The following is a 14776-nucleotide window of genomic DNA, read 5'->3' on the forward strand; positions in this document are numbered from 1 at the left end:
AATAAGTGTGTATCTAAGTGAACTTATAAATACATTTTCTGTACCAGATAGAAAAAAACCTTGGAGGGAGCCTCCCTGGTTCATTGTATGGGCGCACATTGGGACAGCTTTAAAAACATTTTAGTGCAGTTGATGGACCATGACCTCTTAGTATCAGTCAAATGCAGATTTATTTTCTAGGAGATATGCTATTTGAAGTTTGTTTGAGCCAAGTTAGAGAAGTCTGCCATAGAATTTTTTCAGGATCAGTCCAAGGTACTCTCCAGCTCATGCCAAGCGACACAGGAAAATAACCACTATTGTATGCTCTGTGGCTTCATTGTCTAGTCTTAAGATGGAGGAAAAAGGCAAGGCATGCCAACTGCTTGCCAGTGTGATGGAAAAACTGAGTTTATACAGCTCAAGAGCAACTAAATAAGTATGCTGTAGTCACAAACTATGATGAGATGGACAAGGAGCTTGATGTCACTGACAGCTGCCCAAGTGTCAGCCTACAGGGGACTTAACAGGTCTTCTGCTACCTTTCCATGCAATCAGACCTCAGAAGGACACAATCATTCTAGGCACTTTCTATTATCCTCATTTCTCTCAGGAAAGCTGTCAGCAGCCAGTGTTGGTTGTTTTTGTTTTTTTTTTGTTGCTGTTTTTTTTTAATAGCACTCAAAGCACAGTAATTTGTTCATATTGTAGAGCATTTTATTAATGTTGCAGCAGTGGTAGCGATCCAGGTATTTGGAATGGTGCAATAAAAATACAAATTTGAAAGAGAGAAGGACATTGTGGAATCAGGAGATAAACTCTTGCCCAGTTACCAATGTACTAATTTTGGAGGGGAAAAATGTGCCTTCAGTTTAAGTCAAGGGACATTTCGGGGACAGAGAGGTGGAAATCACTTTCTAGTGAATTGTTTCATTTGCAAAGGGCACTATCACCTGGTCTTAAGTCCCCATTCCAGCTTGGTTTCCTGCTCCTGCATCTGCTTCATTACCCCTTTTCCTCATTGAAGAGATGGGTATTTTGTGCTCTGCTGAACTGGTAAAGGACAAGACACGACTCATCACGACTGAGCAGATTTTGCCTCTTCTTCTCATTGCTCAGCTTTGCTGTGAAGGAGTGTTATACCAAGAGCTGTTGACATTAAATCTGAACACTTTTTGCTGACCATTGCACAGTGCATGGGTGACTGAAGCAAACTCGTAACCACGGATTTCAAGAGTAAGCTTTAGGGAAACCCCTCCTTTGATCAAGAAAGGTGACTGCACATTCTGCATCCAATTCAAGCATGTTGAAGGAGATTTACCAAGATAGCACTGAGGAGCCACATTTTCAAGTGTATAGCACCTATGGATCAAATGAGATTTTTCTCCTAGATCTCAGCTCCCAGGGGTGCATCTGAGCAAATAACACAAATGCTTTCAGTAGCGCAGGCAATCCCTCTTTCGTGATTTAACCTTCCATTTTAACAACACATATTTATTGTCCAAAAAACACCAAAGAGGGAAGACTGCCTGAACAGCCTTGACTCATGGCTGGAAAAATGTGCAAAAGGCTTAGAAACTAACAAACAAGGGGGAAAAAGGAACCTCCCACCTCTGCTTTGAACAAGGTGGCAGCATCATGAACAAGACACCATCCAGGAAGAAGGAGCTCTCCAGGAGCTGTGCATGGACATCCTGGGATCACTGGACGTCTCTGTGAGAGGGATGTGTTTCACTAAATGTCAGGGATTGGAAGGGAACTTGAAAGATCATCCAGTCCAATCCCCCTGCCTTAGCAGGAACACCTAGATTAGGTCACACACGAATGTGTCCTGGTGGGTTCTGAATGTCTCCAGAGAGGGAGACCCCACAACCTCTCTGGGCAGCCCGTTCTGCTGTTCTCTTACATTCACCATAAAGAAGATTTTTCTCTATTATTAATGTATTCATTTTTGATCAGATGCGGTGGAGTCTCCTTAACATCTCTGACACGTGCCCCCAGTAGACAGCAGAGCTCTCTGGAGAGGATGTCGGGGCAGCAGATGGGGGCCTCAGTGCCTCCCGGCATGGAGTCCCCAGTCACTAAGACAACGCCGGGCAACGGTGCCCAGCAGCTGCTCCCTGGCAGGGGCTCTCCATCACCTGCTGAGGTGATTCCCTGCATCAGCATGGAACAGGAACCCCAGAGCCGATTGCATCACACAAGCGCACTGTGTTTGAGGGCCTGCAGGGTTGCCCTGGGGACCTGTCTGGCCCCCAGCCCGGGGCGTGTCATTCATTCTCTGTGAGGTGACACTGCAGTGTGGTGTCACAGTGGCTGCGTCATCCACCCTTGTGGAGCGGTGGGAGCGGTGGCTCAGTCCGCTTGTGGGACCCGCAGGAAGTGGAACCAGAGAGAGCTTTGTGTCTATCTGGAGGCATCCTGCTATCATGGAGAGGCTGAGAGCCCTTCGAGGTGAGTCCCTCCACCTCTCTGGACACCACGACGCTGCCCGAGCACACGTGTGCCTCCAGTGTCTGTTTAGGACGTGCCAGCAGCGCTGTCCTTGCTCTGCCGAGTGCAGCTGCTCACCGTGGTTTCCCCAGCACCCCAGCAAGGGGAAAGCTCCCTCCCCTGTCCCCGCCAACCACGCGCAGCCTTGCGCTGTGGAGCTGGAGGAGCGTTCCTCCCACAGCTGGCCGGGTGCTCGGCCCTGGCTCCAAGCAACACCTGCAGCAGCTGCTCTGCTCTTTCCTTCCAGGTCTCTTTGCTTGTGTGGGCTGCGTGCCCAGGCGTACGCGTCGCAGGGAGAGAAGCAGGGTGTCAAGCCCTGTCCCTACCTGCGCCGCGACCTTACTGCTTCAGCGCCTGCAAGATCAGGAGGTGAGTTGGGGACATCCAACCAGCAACCCTTGCCCTCCTGGCCCAGGGCCACGGTGCCGTGGGTGCCAGGCCCGGCAGCACATCCACAGAGCGATGGGTGGCAGCGGGCAAAACGAGCGTGACTGATCCTTGTCCCCAGGGCGACCGAGCGCAGGCGTACTGTGAGCTGGAGAGCGCCCTGTGCCAAGACAGCAGCCGCCCGCCGTGCGGAGTGGTGAACCGGCTGCTGGCAGAGGTGTCCCGGGACCTGACGGCAGCCCAGGTGAGGGCTCACTCCCAAAGGCAAAGGGAACCAACCGCCTGCCCACGCTGGTGTTCTGCTGGTGGATGGTGGGGGCTTAGCTCTTCCAAGGGCCTCAGGCAGTCTCCTGGGCCGCGTGTCACCAGTGTCTCTCTTCCAGGGCGTGACCAGCAATGTCAAGACAGCTGCCAGCAATGTCCTGGTGGCTCTGGCTCGGACGCACTTCACCTTGGTGATGGCTGAGCTCCAGAGCCACCTGAAGGCCGCGGGGGACATGTCCAAGGAGTTTGTGCTCAACACCCTGAGCAAACTCTTCAGCACCTATGGTAGAGTACCCTCAACCTCCTGACATCTATAACAACCGGGAAAGGGGTCTCTGCCCTCTGAGTGTGATCTGCACTGAGCTGGGGGCTGCAGGGCTGCTGTCCACCTACCTTGCTGCCGGGGCTCTGACTGTGGCCCTCTCCTTCCTTTCTGCAGCTCCACAGTGCATCCCCTTTGTGTGGCTGATGCTGGCAGGCCTGCGCAGTGTGGTGGGCCAGGTGAAGAGTGGCCAGATCCTGCGCATCGCTTGTGCTGGTGAGTGCCGGCCCCAGAGCAGCCCTGCTGCAGACTCTCACAGACTCCGTTTTCTCACTCTCTTAAAAAAAATAATAATAATAATTTATTTTTTTAATTATTTTGTTTTTTCAGTTTTGAAACAGTGGCTGGATGGAGTCAAGACTTACTTGTCCTCAGGAATGCAATGCCCCTGGCCTGCCATGGAGAAAGAGCAGATCTGTGAAAACCTTCACGAGCTGCTCTTCTCTGTGGTGTGGAACTGGCAAGACTGCCAGGAGGAACAGGTGAGCACTGCTGCATTCCCAGCCCAGGATGGCAGCAGGGGCACCCATGTCGGCAGCTCTGTCTGTGCCCAGTGGGCTGAGAGCTGAGGGGTGATGAGAGGGAGTGGGCTGGCTCTGCAAAGGGCCCTGAAGTGGCTCTGTGCCAGGGAGCAGCTGCATGTCACAGCACTGTGGCAGGAAGAGCTGGGGATGAGGGTATGGGGAAAAGCTGCCTGCCCTCCAGAGCGAGCCCATCTCCTGCTGGGCGTGGGGGTGTGGGGAAGGGGAAGGGAAAGGGGAAGGGGAAAGCCCTCTGTGTAGGAAGGGCAGACCTTCAGTCTTTGATACCGGGCCTCTGCCATCCTCTCCAGGACAAACAGGCCGTCCTTGGGGCTGTGGCTGCCATGTTGGAGGTTCTCCTGCAAGAGGAGCGGCACCAAGAGCAGGTCTGGGAGCAGCTCCTCTGGCTCGTTCACCCGTGTCAGGAGATCCAAGACATTTGCAGGGTGGCCAAGGTGAGTTGTTGTGCAGGGCTCAGGGTAGACGTGGGGCCCGTGCAAATGCCACGAGGGGCCAGGGAGGAGGTGGGGAGCCCTTGGAGAAAGAAGGAATGGGTGTTCAAGGGAGCTCTGAGGCTTCCTGAGCTCTTCAGTCAGAGAAGGAACAACCCAGACAGGAGCCAGGAGGGAACCAAGAATCACTGGGGCTCATCTCTTGGGGATGGGAAGTTTCACCACCACTGTGGGGCTCTGAGTGCCTGAGGAGCTCTATGCTAACAACTGGGGGGACCACATCCAGTTGCATCTGATGGGGGAGAAGTGGGCTGCTGGGTGGGAAATGCCTGCAAATGATGCCCAAACACGGCTCGATTGAGAGCAGAGAGACTCCCTTGGTGCCGCTGGGAGGTGGGGGATAAACAAGAACGCCTGTGCAGGAGCTTCTCCCTGCAGAGAAACAATTGGGAAACAGTTTCTCCACTCCCAAGTGGCTAGATGTGGCTTCATCCCTTTCTTCCTCTCCTGCTCTCTTGCAGAGCCTCACTATCTTCCTGGAGGCCTTAGGGGGCATTGAGTCTGTAATCGCAGGGGACAAGTTTCTGGACGTCACCAGTGCCGTGTTTTACCAGGTAAGGGGAGCCTATCCTTGCGCCCACAGCAGTTTCCCTCTTGGCTAAGTCTCAGGAGGACTGCAAAGCTCTGACCCCTGAATAAGGCGGCTCAGCCTTAGCTCCTGCATGCTCAAGGCAGGTCCAGAGCCATGCATGTACTCTCGGGGATGCTGTGGGGAGGGCTGGGTTTTGTCTGCCTGCCCTCTTCCCGAGAGTGCCCAGGGAGACGAGAGCGGGCAGCACAGTGTCTTTTCCGTCCTCAGTGCTGATGTGATTGTATCAAATGGACCTTGTTCCCACAGCTCTATGACGACAGCAAGCAGCACAGCGAGGCTGGTCGTGCACAGCTGACCCACTGCATCATGCTGCAGGGTAAGGAGAGGAGCTTTGGCCATGCTTGGCGCTGCCCTGGCCAAAACCTCTCTCACAAACTTCAGGAATGGGCGTGAGGTTCTTGCTAACATAGCGTGGGATTTCCTCCCTGCAGCCCGGATCTGCCCAGAGGAAACCATCCTGTTTCTGCAGTCGCAGCTGGGCGATGACTGGGAGCCTGGATGCGTGGCAGCCCTGGGTCTGCTGGGTGCTCTGGCTCGCTCTGATGGTCAGTACCACGGGTTGATCAGTACCACGCCTTGGGACTGCCAGGGCTCCCTTCTGCCATCTGTGTTGTGGCTCCGCTCATGCTTCTGTGCATCTCTTGCAGAGCCCGTGATGACGGAGATGCTGCCCCAGGTCGTCGAGGCTGTGCAGCGTCTGTGCAGCGACCCCAGCATCCGGGTGAGCTGGTTGGGGAAAAGAAAGCGCTGTCGGGGTGGTGATGCTGCTGCCAGCACGGGCAGGGCTGGGGTGACTAGAGAGGTGCTGGGGCATTGGTCACACGGTCATGATGGCTCCTGTGGGGAGAGCAGGCAGAGTGGAGCAGGCAGGTCCCTGTGCTGTGCATGGAAAGCGCACAGCCTGGTGTTAAGGCCAGGCCCTCATCTCAGTAGCTAAAGCCTCTCCAGTGCTCTTGCTGTCTCTGCTCATGCCCAAAGGGCTGCCCCGATGAGCAGGTGGCTTCCCTTTGCCTTCTGACCAGGAAAATCACACCCATAATTGACCCCTTGCAGGTGAGGACGGCTATTCTGTATTTCATCAAGGATCTGCTCAGTTCGAACACCCGGAGCTGCTCAGCCTGGGATGTGGTGGGGCACATCTTCAGGGAGTTCAGCCGCGCCACAGGAAGAAGGGTAAGGGCAGTGGGCAGCATCTTCCTTTGGAAGACCCGTGCTGCTCAGAGGCTGCTATACAGAAGCACCGCTGAGGCCACACCTGAGCCTCCTGAGAGGCTCCTGAGAACTGAGCATAACCAGTGTTTCAACACCACTGTTGTGCAGGCAGCCGGAGACCTTTCTGCCCGGGAAGCCCAGGAAGAAGGAGCTCTCCAGGAGCTGTGCATGGACATCCTGGGATCACTGGACGTCTCTGTGAGAGGGATGTCCAAAGTAAGTCACGCTCTGCCCTGCTGCTGCTCCCTGCCTTTCCCTCACGTGTTCCTCGTCCCATTCCAGGACCCCAGGTCTCTCCTCCAATGTGCTCTGAAGCACACAGGACTCAGGGAAATTCACAGAGTCCTCTTCATCTCTGAGCAGAGGCAGGAATGCTGACCTGCTCAACTGCCTCGTTCCCTACAGCTCCTGTGGCCGCGGCTGCTGTTGTTTGTGGTGCCAGCGCAGTACACAGGCATGCTGATCCCAGTCTCCCGCTGTGTCTGTGCCCTGGCTGAGAGAGAGGAGCTGACAGGACGGCCGATAGAACATCTGGATCCCCATTTTGTCAGCTCCATGTTTCAAGGTAGGAGCAAAAACTCCCTCAGTGAGCTCTGCTGACCTGTGGTAGCACCCAGAAGGGACAGCGGAGGTGTGCGTGGCTGGGCACACAGTGTCTTGGAGTCTTACTCAGCACTTTTTTTCTCTTTGCAGGCCCACTGCTGACGCCCCAGACACTGCTGGCACGACTGCTGGTGAGTAGATGCTCCAGAGGCCGGTGCCACAAGCACCCAGGAGGAAGCAGCATGGCCATGGGCAAAGCTGTTGGCTGCTCCTTGCCTGCCAGAGCAGAGCCGAGCTGCTTCCATCCTGGGGGAAAGCCGTTGCTCTTGCTGCAGAAGTGACCCTGCTTTGTGTTGCTCTCACTCAGGTGGTGGCAGGCAGCCCTGTTGCAGGCAGCAAACTCCAAGCTGCTGCCTTACTGCTGATGAAAAACCTCCACAGCAGGTTCCACAGGGCTGTGGGGGCCATGTGGGCTACTGAGATCCCCCTGCTGCTGCAGTGTCTTGAAGGTAAAGCACTGGAGGGGAAGAAGAGGCAGAGGCAGGGAAGGGAAGGGGGGGAGTGAAAATGCAGCTCTGTAGCATGGCAGAGGGGAAGCACTGCCTGCAGGCCAGTTCTTGCTCTGCTGCTGTTCCCATTCCTGGGAGTCAGCACTGAGGCCCAGGGACCTATCCCACCAGAGATCTGCCCATTCCAGGACGTGGATGGGCCCTTCATGTCCCCTCAGACAGCAGCCTTGGAGCACTTAGTTCCGTGTTCCTGTGGAGGCAGTGTTTGTGGGGAGGGACAGGTCATTGTGGAGGGGGTGCAGGTCCCAGCTTGGTAGTGTCAAGTGCCCAGGCCAAGCCAGGTTTGCAGCAGCTCTTCTTCTGTGCCTTGATCCTAAGTAAGGGTCTTTGTCTTCCTATTGCTGTGCAGGGAAAGATGAGAGCTTCCCGGACACTGCCGAGTTTGAGCGCCGTCTGCTAAAGGTACAGCATTGCCGGGAGGCGCGGTGCAGAGAAGTGCTTGCCTGCCCCAAGTAGCCCCGCTCCCACGTGAGCCACTGTGGGGCAGGAACAGCCTCTCAAGCGCTGCTGCGGAGCGGCCGCACGCCTTTGTGGCGCTGCCTCTTCTGCTCTGTCCCAAGCCCAGAGGGGTCTTAGGAGAAGAGGGTGGGTGGCTTTAATGGAGGGAACACTGGGGGAGCTGGGAGAGGGACTGTTCTTCCAGGCACCTCTCCCCAGAGGGCTGCAGCAACTTGGGAGCGAGGGAAGAGGCAAAGGGCAAGGGAACATTGTCTTCTCCTGTTCTCCAACAGTTCCTGAAGGCGTCGCTGGACACAATAGAGGAGAAGGCATGGATCGAGGCCCTGAGCTGTGAGCTGAGCCAGCGGCTGAGCAGCTCTGCCAGCAGCTCTGCAGAAAAGGTGAGTTCCCCCCGGCTCTACCCAGCGGTGCAGCTGCAGGTGTCCAGCTGGGGCTGGGGCTGCGGCTGGTGCTCTGCCCACGCGGGTGCAGATGCTGCTTCCCCAGTCTATGCCCCCCAGAGGGCCTTTCCCTGCAATCTGCCCGGGGATGGCTAAAGCTCGGCCCCGCAGCTGCTCTCAGCAACCGCCAGGGAGCTTGGCTCCTTCCCACCTGGCCCTCCACCAGCAGGTTAAGCTGCTGCCACATCTCAGCTTCTTCCCCTGCAGTCATTCCTGTACAAGGCTCTGGGCACGGTGCTGGGATCCTGTCAGGGAGTCCTCCACGTGCAGGAGAAGCTGCTACAGCACCTGGAGGAGGCAAATGCAGAGGAGCCACGTGAGGCCCAGGTGAGCTGTCCTCTCCTCCAGCTCCTGTGAGCATCCCTGCTCTGGCCCTGGGGCAGAGGCCTTCTCCTGGCCCTGCTCCGGGCCTTTCAACCTCTGCACTGCTGCCATTTTGCTCAGGAGCAGACCTGCAGATTCAGGCCTGTGCCAACGGCCCCTTGTTCTTTTGTGCAGGGAATCATCTCTCTTCTCAGCCATGCTGCTGAGAACAACTTCCACACAGTCCTGGCCACGCTCACCATGTTTGCGTCCAGGCTGTGCAAAGGCCGCAATGCCAGGATTTCCAGGCGCAAGAAGGTAAAGCGTTACGGGTTTCCATCTTGGCATTCTTCTGCCTTATTTTCCCTGCAGCTCCTGCCTTGGGAGTCCAGGTGCATCGCGGGGCACTGGGGGCCGTTAGCGAGTGTCTCAAGGCATTTCTTCCCACACAGATGGAGCTGGACAGCACGAGAGCTCATGCCACACGCAGCGCTCTCATGCTCGCCCACGGCAGCGTGGCACTGCGTGCCTCCAAGGAACAGCTGCTCGCCCACCTGGAGGGAGACATCGTGGGCAACGTCCTGATGCTCTACAGCTGCAGCTGCCGGGTGAGAGCTCAAAGCGTGCCAGGGTGTCAGAGCGCCCCTCTGCAGCCTCTCCACATGGGGGGATGCTGAGATGGGCCTTTCCTTTCCAAAGGTCCCTCGGGGAACTGTTTGTGCCCAGATAAAGATCCAAGCCCTTCCCTTAGCGTTGTCCCCACGTGTGTCCCTTGCAGCCCTTGTCCCTTCCCGCAGTTCAAAGAATGTTCTTCTCTCTTGCTCCTCAGGACTTGCAGAACAACCTCGCGCTGGTGCAGAGCATCACCGACTGCAGCTCTGCCTACCAAGCTGTGGGTGATTCTGCAAGCTTTAACCCCTCCTTGAAGAGCAAGCTGCTGGAGATCCTGATGGTGAGTGCCTGGAGACGGGGCTGTCTGCAGAGGAGTTCTGGGCTGCGCCACAAGGCTCGCTTCCCTGGAGGCATGCAGGTGTCCAGCAGTTACACGTCTCCAGCTGGTGGGGACCTTGGGTGCTGGCAGGCAGTGGCTGGGCAGCGGGCTGGGTGCACCAGCTGCTGCATCCTGCAGTGCTTCCACAGGAAAGTGATGGGGCTGGTGTGTGGCAGTTGTGCCTGTCTGGGGGCCGGGTGGAACAGCTCTTGTGTGCCCCTTGCCCACTTTGACACTGTCTCTCTGGGACTTGCAGGACCTGATGAAGAAGTATTACTCGGGCATGCCTGTCTCCCCAGTGCCTCTCAAGGTGGTTCTGGCCCTGGAGCAGTTGAGGTAAGGGCTGAGGTAGCAAGTCAGGATGGTGATCCCCATTTTGGGTAGCTCCTGAGGGCCTGGAGGGGCCAGGGGGGGAGGAACCACATCTACAGCAGGAGAGACGGCTGGTCTGTTGTGCCCAGCAAAGCTGAGGTTCTGGGCAGGGAGAAAGGCCCTGGTGCTCCTGTGCCCTGGCAGGGAAGAGAGGGAGAGCTGGGGTCTCCTTCCCTCCAGAGCAGGAGGTGGTTCACTGCTGCCGGGGAGGAGGTGGGCGCTGCTGGAACTGAAGGCAGTGCTCAGCAGCATGAGCTGGGTGGGGGTATTGGCTTTGTAGCTGTCAATTAGGAGAAACTCAGATGTTGTCTGAACCAGTCTGGAGAGGTAAATACCCTTTCTGATTTCTCTTCCTGTTTTCCTCCTCTCAGCAAGCTGAAGCCCTCTTCTGAAAGCAAGGACCTGCGTGAGATGTTGGTCCTGTGCTGCAAGAACATCGTGACACACCCTTCAGCAGAGATGATGCTGAAGATCAGGAAGTCACAGCAAGCAGCACAGTACCTGCAGGTAACCTGCCGTAACTTTCCCGGCCACCTCTCGGTCAGAACCCTACCTCAGCACACACAACCTCTGCTCTGGCAGCAGCCGTGATGCTACACGTCACTCCCCTCTTCTGCTTTCAGCTTCAGCAAACATCACTGAGAGCTCTGGGCCGGCTCATGGTGGTCCTGCTGGAGACAGAGCCCAGCGGTGGCTTCTTCCAGAACATAGTCCATGTGAGTATTCGTGGGGCAAGGGAGAAAGCATGGTGCCTGTCAATAGCGGGGGCAGAGATCTGGGGACTGAGAGGAGGATCAGAGGGGGAGAAATCTCCTGCTGACGTGCCAGCTCACTGCGAGCTGAAATGGGCAGAGAAATGGGCCCTGCAGGGGGAAAGCAGGAGCCAGCCCCTGGAGGCCACAGCCGAGGAAAAGCTCCTGGGTTAGGAGGCAGGCGTGTCTGCAGAGAGCGGGGCGGCAGTGCCGGTGGTCAGTGAGGCAGGAGGCCACATGGAGCAACAGGGCAGGCCTTAAGGGAAAGTGCTGGGAAAGGGGGGACAGGGAGAGGGGTGGCAGGAAGGGAAAGCAAAGACATCCTCAGTGAGACAGATGCTCTACTCCAGGTCCTGCAGAAATCCATGGTATCGAGCAACGTGTGGGAGCGCAAGAGGGCCCTGCAGACCTGCTCCCAGCTGCTGGCTGTTTGTGAAGAGCTTCAAGTGAGTAAAGAGCCCCACCGCGTGCTCCCTGCTCCCTCCCCAGTGCCCCAGAGCTTGAAGGCGAGCTCTGCCCAGCTGTGCATGCTGTGTCATGGCGTGGGGAAGGCACAGATGGGAGAAGCTGGAGAGAGCTGGGGCCGTCTACAGCTTTGTTCCTGCCTCTCACCCCTGCAGAGAAGAGATGCCTGTGAGCACTTTGGCTCCTTGGTGGGATTGCTGGCGCCTCTGACTTGTGACCCCATGCCCGCATCCCGCCAGCTGGCTGTCACCTGTCTGAGCTCCCTTCTGCGAATCCAAGGTGAGTGGAGCAGGCACGCTCCAGCCCTCTGCCCTCCTCTGTAGCACTACCAGAGCCCCACGGGCTGGGCCCTGTTTACAGGAGGGAGAGGCACCGTGCACAGCTCTCTTCTTGTCCCCACCCTGTCCTCTGTCTTTCCCCCGTGGAATGCAGTTTCATTTCCAGAAGCATGACTTCCCTTTTCTCCCTGTGCTCTTTCCAGCCAAAGCGACCAACACAGACATCGAGACGGGTGACATCAGGAGCCTGTGCGAGGGGCTGCATGCCTGCAGCATCGCCTCTCAGCTTCAGACCACATCCAAAATGGCCATGGTATGTGGACCCAAGAAGGGGTGGTGTGATCTCTGTGTGTAGGCTTCTGCACGACCCTGTGCTGCTCCCAGCCTCTGACACTGTTTCCAAAATGAGCTGTTACCCTGAGTGCTCTTTTCCCAGTGCAAGTAGCAGGAGGCTCTGAGCTACGTCTGGCCTTCAGGCACCCAGTGCAAGGAGCTGACTCCATGATGTGCGTTTGTGTGTGTGTGTGTGCACTTGCATGCATGTGACTGTGGCTGCTGGGAGGTAGGCTTTGCATGTAAGCAAACACCATGGGTGCAGAAGTTGAGAGAAGGCTCAACCGCCTTCCGTATAAACAGCAGGGTACAGACAGCTGCAGCAGAGCAGTGATGAGATCTCTCCCGCTTCTCATTTCTCTGCAGATCGTGTGCAGGAACTTCCCCTTAGAACGCACCGTTGACTTCATGACTGCCATCAAGGAGACGATCCGGAAAGCCAACGGAGTGCGTGTGCGTGCTGCTGGGAAGTGGATGACCACCTTCCTGCAGATGCACGGGAAGGACATCAGTTGGAACGTAAGAGACTTTCCTTCACGTGTCTTGGACTTTTGCTGGCTGTTGCACTATGACTTGTGCCGTTTGCCCCTTGTGTTCAGGGCATGGAGACCAGGGTAGCTGGCATGAAATTCAGGCTTAGGACTTGGCAGCATGTCAAGGGAGCAGGCACTGCTCATGCGCTGAATGTCTGTGGTTGGGCCCTGCAGAGTGCAGGATGCAGCAAGTCATTCTTTCTCCCCTTCTTCTCTCAGGTGCCTCCGATCCTCTACATCCTGCGCAGCATCACATCGTTTGCGCAGCAGAGCACGTTCCTGCCCTTCCTGTGCCAGGCGGTGGTCATCCTCACCCGCTGTCACACTGAGGCCGTGATGAGCAACTTCTCCCGGCCGCTTGGGCCAACGGACAGGTACTGGCACTCCCGCCTTTGCTGTTGCTGCAGAGGGATGTAGGGAGGAGGCAGCTTTTCTTTTTTGTGAATAGTCTCAAGTTGCGACTCTACTTTTTCTAGTGAGACATGGAGGAGAATAAGAGAATTTTGTCTTCAGCGATGGAGCCAATAGCAAAAAGAAGAAAGGATAAGAAAGGAAGGGAGGAGAGGAAAGGAGCAGGGAAGGAAAAAGGGAATGAAAAGGGAAATTTGAAAGGAGAAAAGGAGAAAAGAAGAGAAGAGAACGAGAAAAGAGAAGATGAGCTTAAAAATTGTATTATTTATTATAAATAAATAAATATATATATATATAAAAATAGTACCTTTTTTTTTTTTAAACCAAGTCTTTATTTCAATAGCTGCTGTCTCTTCTCCATACCAGTTACAGAATCACAGTCACCAAATGTCAGGGATTGGAAGAAACCTCAAAAGCTCATGTAATCTAATCCCCCTGCTGGGAACACCTAGATTAGGTCACACACGAATGTGTCCAGGCAGGTTCTGAATGTCTCCAGAGAGGGAGACCCCACAACCTCTCTGGGCAGCCCGTTCCACTGTTCTGTTACCACCACCATGAAGTTTTTCTTCTAGCATTCATGTGGAACCTCTCATGTTCCAGCTTGTACCCATTGCCCTTATCCTGTCACTGGATGTCACTGAGAAAAGCCTGGCTCCATCCTCCTGACAGACATCACAGAATCACAGAATCACAGAATTGTAGGGGTTGGAAGGGACCTCCAGAGATCATCGAGTCCAACCCCCCTGCCAAAGCAGGTTCCCTACACCAGGTAGCACAGGTAGGCATCCAGGCAGGTCTTGAACGTCTCCAGAGAAGGAGACTCCACCACCTCCCTGGGCAGCCTGTTCCAGTGCTCCGTCACCCTCACTGTAAAGAAGTTCTTGCGCATGTTTGTGCGGAACTTCCTATGCTCCAGTTTCTGGCCGTTTCCCCTTGTCCTGTCTCCACTCACCACTGAAAAGAGTCTGGCCTTGCCATTCTGCCCCCCACACCTTAGATATTTATAGACCTGGATCAGGTCCCCTCTCAGTCTCCTTTTCTCAAGGCTGAACAGACCCAGTTCACTCAGCCTTTCCTCATAGGGGAGATGCTCCAGGCCCTTCACCATCTTCGTGGCCCTCTGCTGGACTCTTTCCAAGAGATCCCTGTCTTTTTTGTACTGGGGAGCCCAGAACTGGACGCAGTACTCCAGATGAGGTCTTACCAGGGCAGAGTAGAGGGGGAGGATCACCTCCTTTGACCTGCTGGCCACGCTCTTTTTAATGCACCCCAGTAAGCCATTGGCCTTTTTGGCCACAAGGGCACACTGCTGGCTCATGGCCAACCTGTCGTCCACCAGGACACCCAGGTCACTTTCCGCAGAGCTCCCCTCCAGCAGGTCATCCCCCAACCTGTACTGGTGCATGGAATTATTCCTCCCCAGATGCAAGACTCTACACTTGCTTTTGTTAAACCTCATCCGGTTTCTTTCTGCCCAGCTCTCCAGCCTATCCAGGTCTTGCTGAATGGCAGCACAGCCTTCAGGCGTGTCAGCCAATCCTCCCAGCTTTGTATCATCGGCAAACTTGCTGAGGGTGGCCACTATCCCCTCATCAAGGTCATTGATGAAGATGTTGAACAAGACCGGACCTAGCACAGACCCCTGAGGAACACCGCTAGTTACAGGCCTCCAACCGGACTCTGCACCACCAACAACGACCCTCTGTGCTCTGCCAGTCAGCCAGTTCTCAACCCAACATCCTTTACATATTTATAAGCGTTCATTAGGTCACCTCTCAGTCTCCTCCAAGCCAAAGCTTCCTCAGACTTTCCTCGTAAGGGAGATGCTCTGGTCCCTTCATCATCTTTGTGGCTCTGTGCTGGACTCTCTCAAGCAGTTCCCTGTCCTTCTTGAACAGAGGGGCCCAGAACTGGACACAATACTCCAGATGCGGTCTCACCAGGGCAGAGTAGAGAAGCAGGATAACCTCTTTTGACCTCCTAACCATGCCCCTTCTAGTATGTCCCAGGGTGCCATTGGCCTTCTTGGCCACAAGGGCAGA

The 14776-nt window shown here is 55.6% G+C and overlaps 2 protein-coding genes across 2 annotated transcripts in view; one reads left to right on the forward strand and one right to left on the reverse strand.

Annotated features, from left to right (window-relative positions):
- Nucleotides 1-14776, reverse strand: part of LOC125688601 (uncharacterized) — a 209733-nt gene that overhangs the window by 69770 nt on the left and 125187 nt on the right. The window lies entirely within an intron of this gene.
- On the forward strand, nucleotides 2006-12848 carry LOC125697853 (maestro heat-like repeat-containing protein family member 2B). Its single transcript, XM_048955576.1, has 32 exons — nucleotides 2006-2081; nucleotides 2359-2433; nucleotides 2720-2841; nucleotides 2981-3103; nucleotides 3243-3408; nucleotides 3563-3661; nucleotides 3776-3927; nucleotides 4278-4421; nucleotides 4940-5032; nucleotides 5317-5386; nucleotides 5502-5615; nucleotides 5718-5791; nucleotides 6124-6243; nucleotides 6391-6498; nucleotides 6688-6847; nucleotides 6976-7016; nucleotides 7193-7334; nucleotides 7744-7796; nucleotides 8126-8233; nucleotides 8501-8620; nucleotides 8792-8914; nucleotides 9049-9204; nucleotides 9426-9548; nucleotides 9844-9923; nucleotides 10331-10466; nucleotides 10583-10675; nucleotides 11062-11157; nucleotides 11332-11455; nucleotides 11658-11767; nucleotides 12154-12306; nucleotides 12540-12694; nucleotides 12797-12848. The coding sequence occupies exons 1-32, from the start codon at nucleotides 2006-2008 to the stop codon at nucleotides 12846-12848; spliced, it is 3561 nt and encodes a 1186-aa protein (XP_048811533.1).

Source organism: Lagopus muta, chromosome 1 (assembly GCF_023343835.1).
Source record: "Lagopus muta isolate bLagMut1 chromosome 1, bLagMut1 primary, whole genome shotgun sequence".
Taxonomy (NCBI): domain Eukaryota; kingdom Metazoa; phylum Chordata; class Aves; order Galliformes; family Phasianidae; genus Lagopus; species Lagopus muta.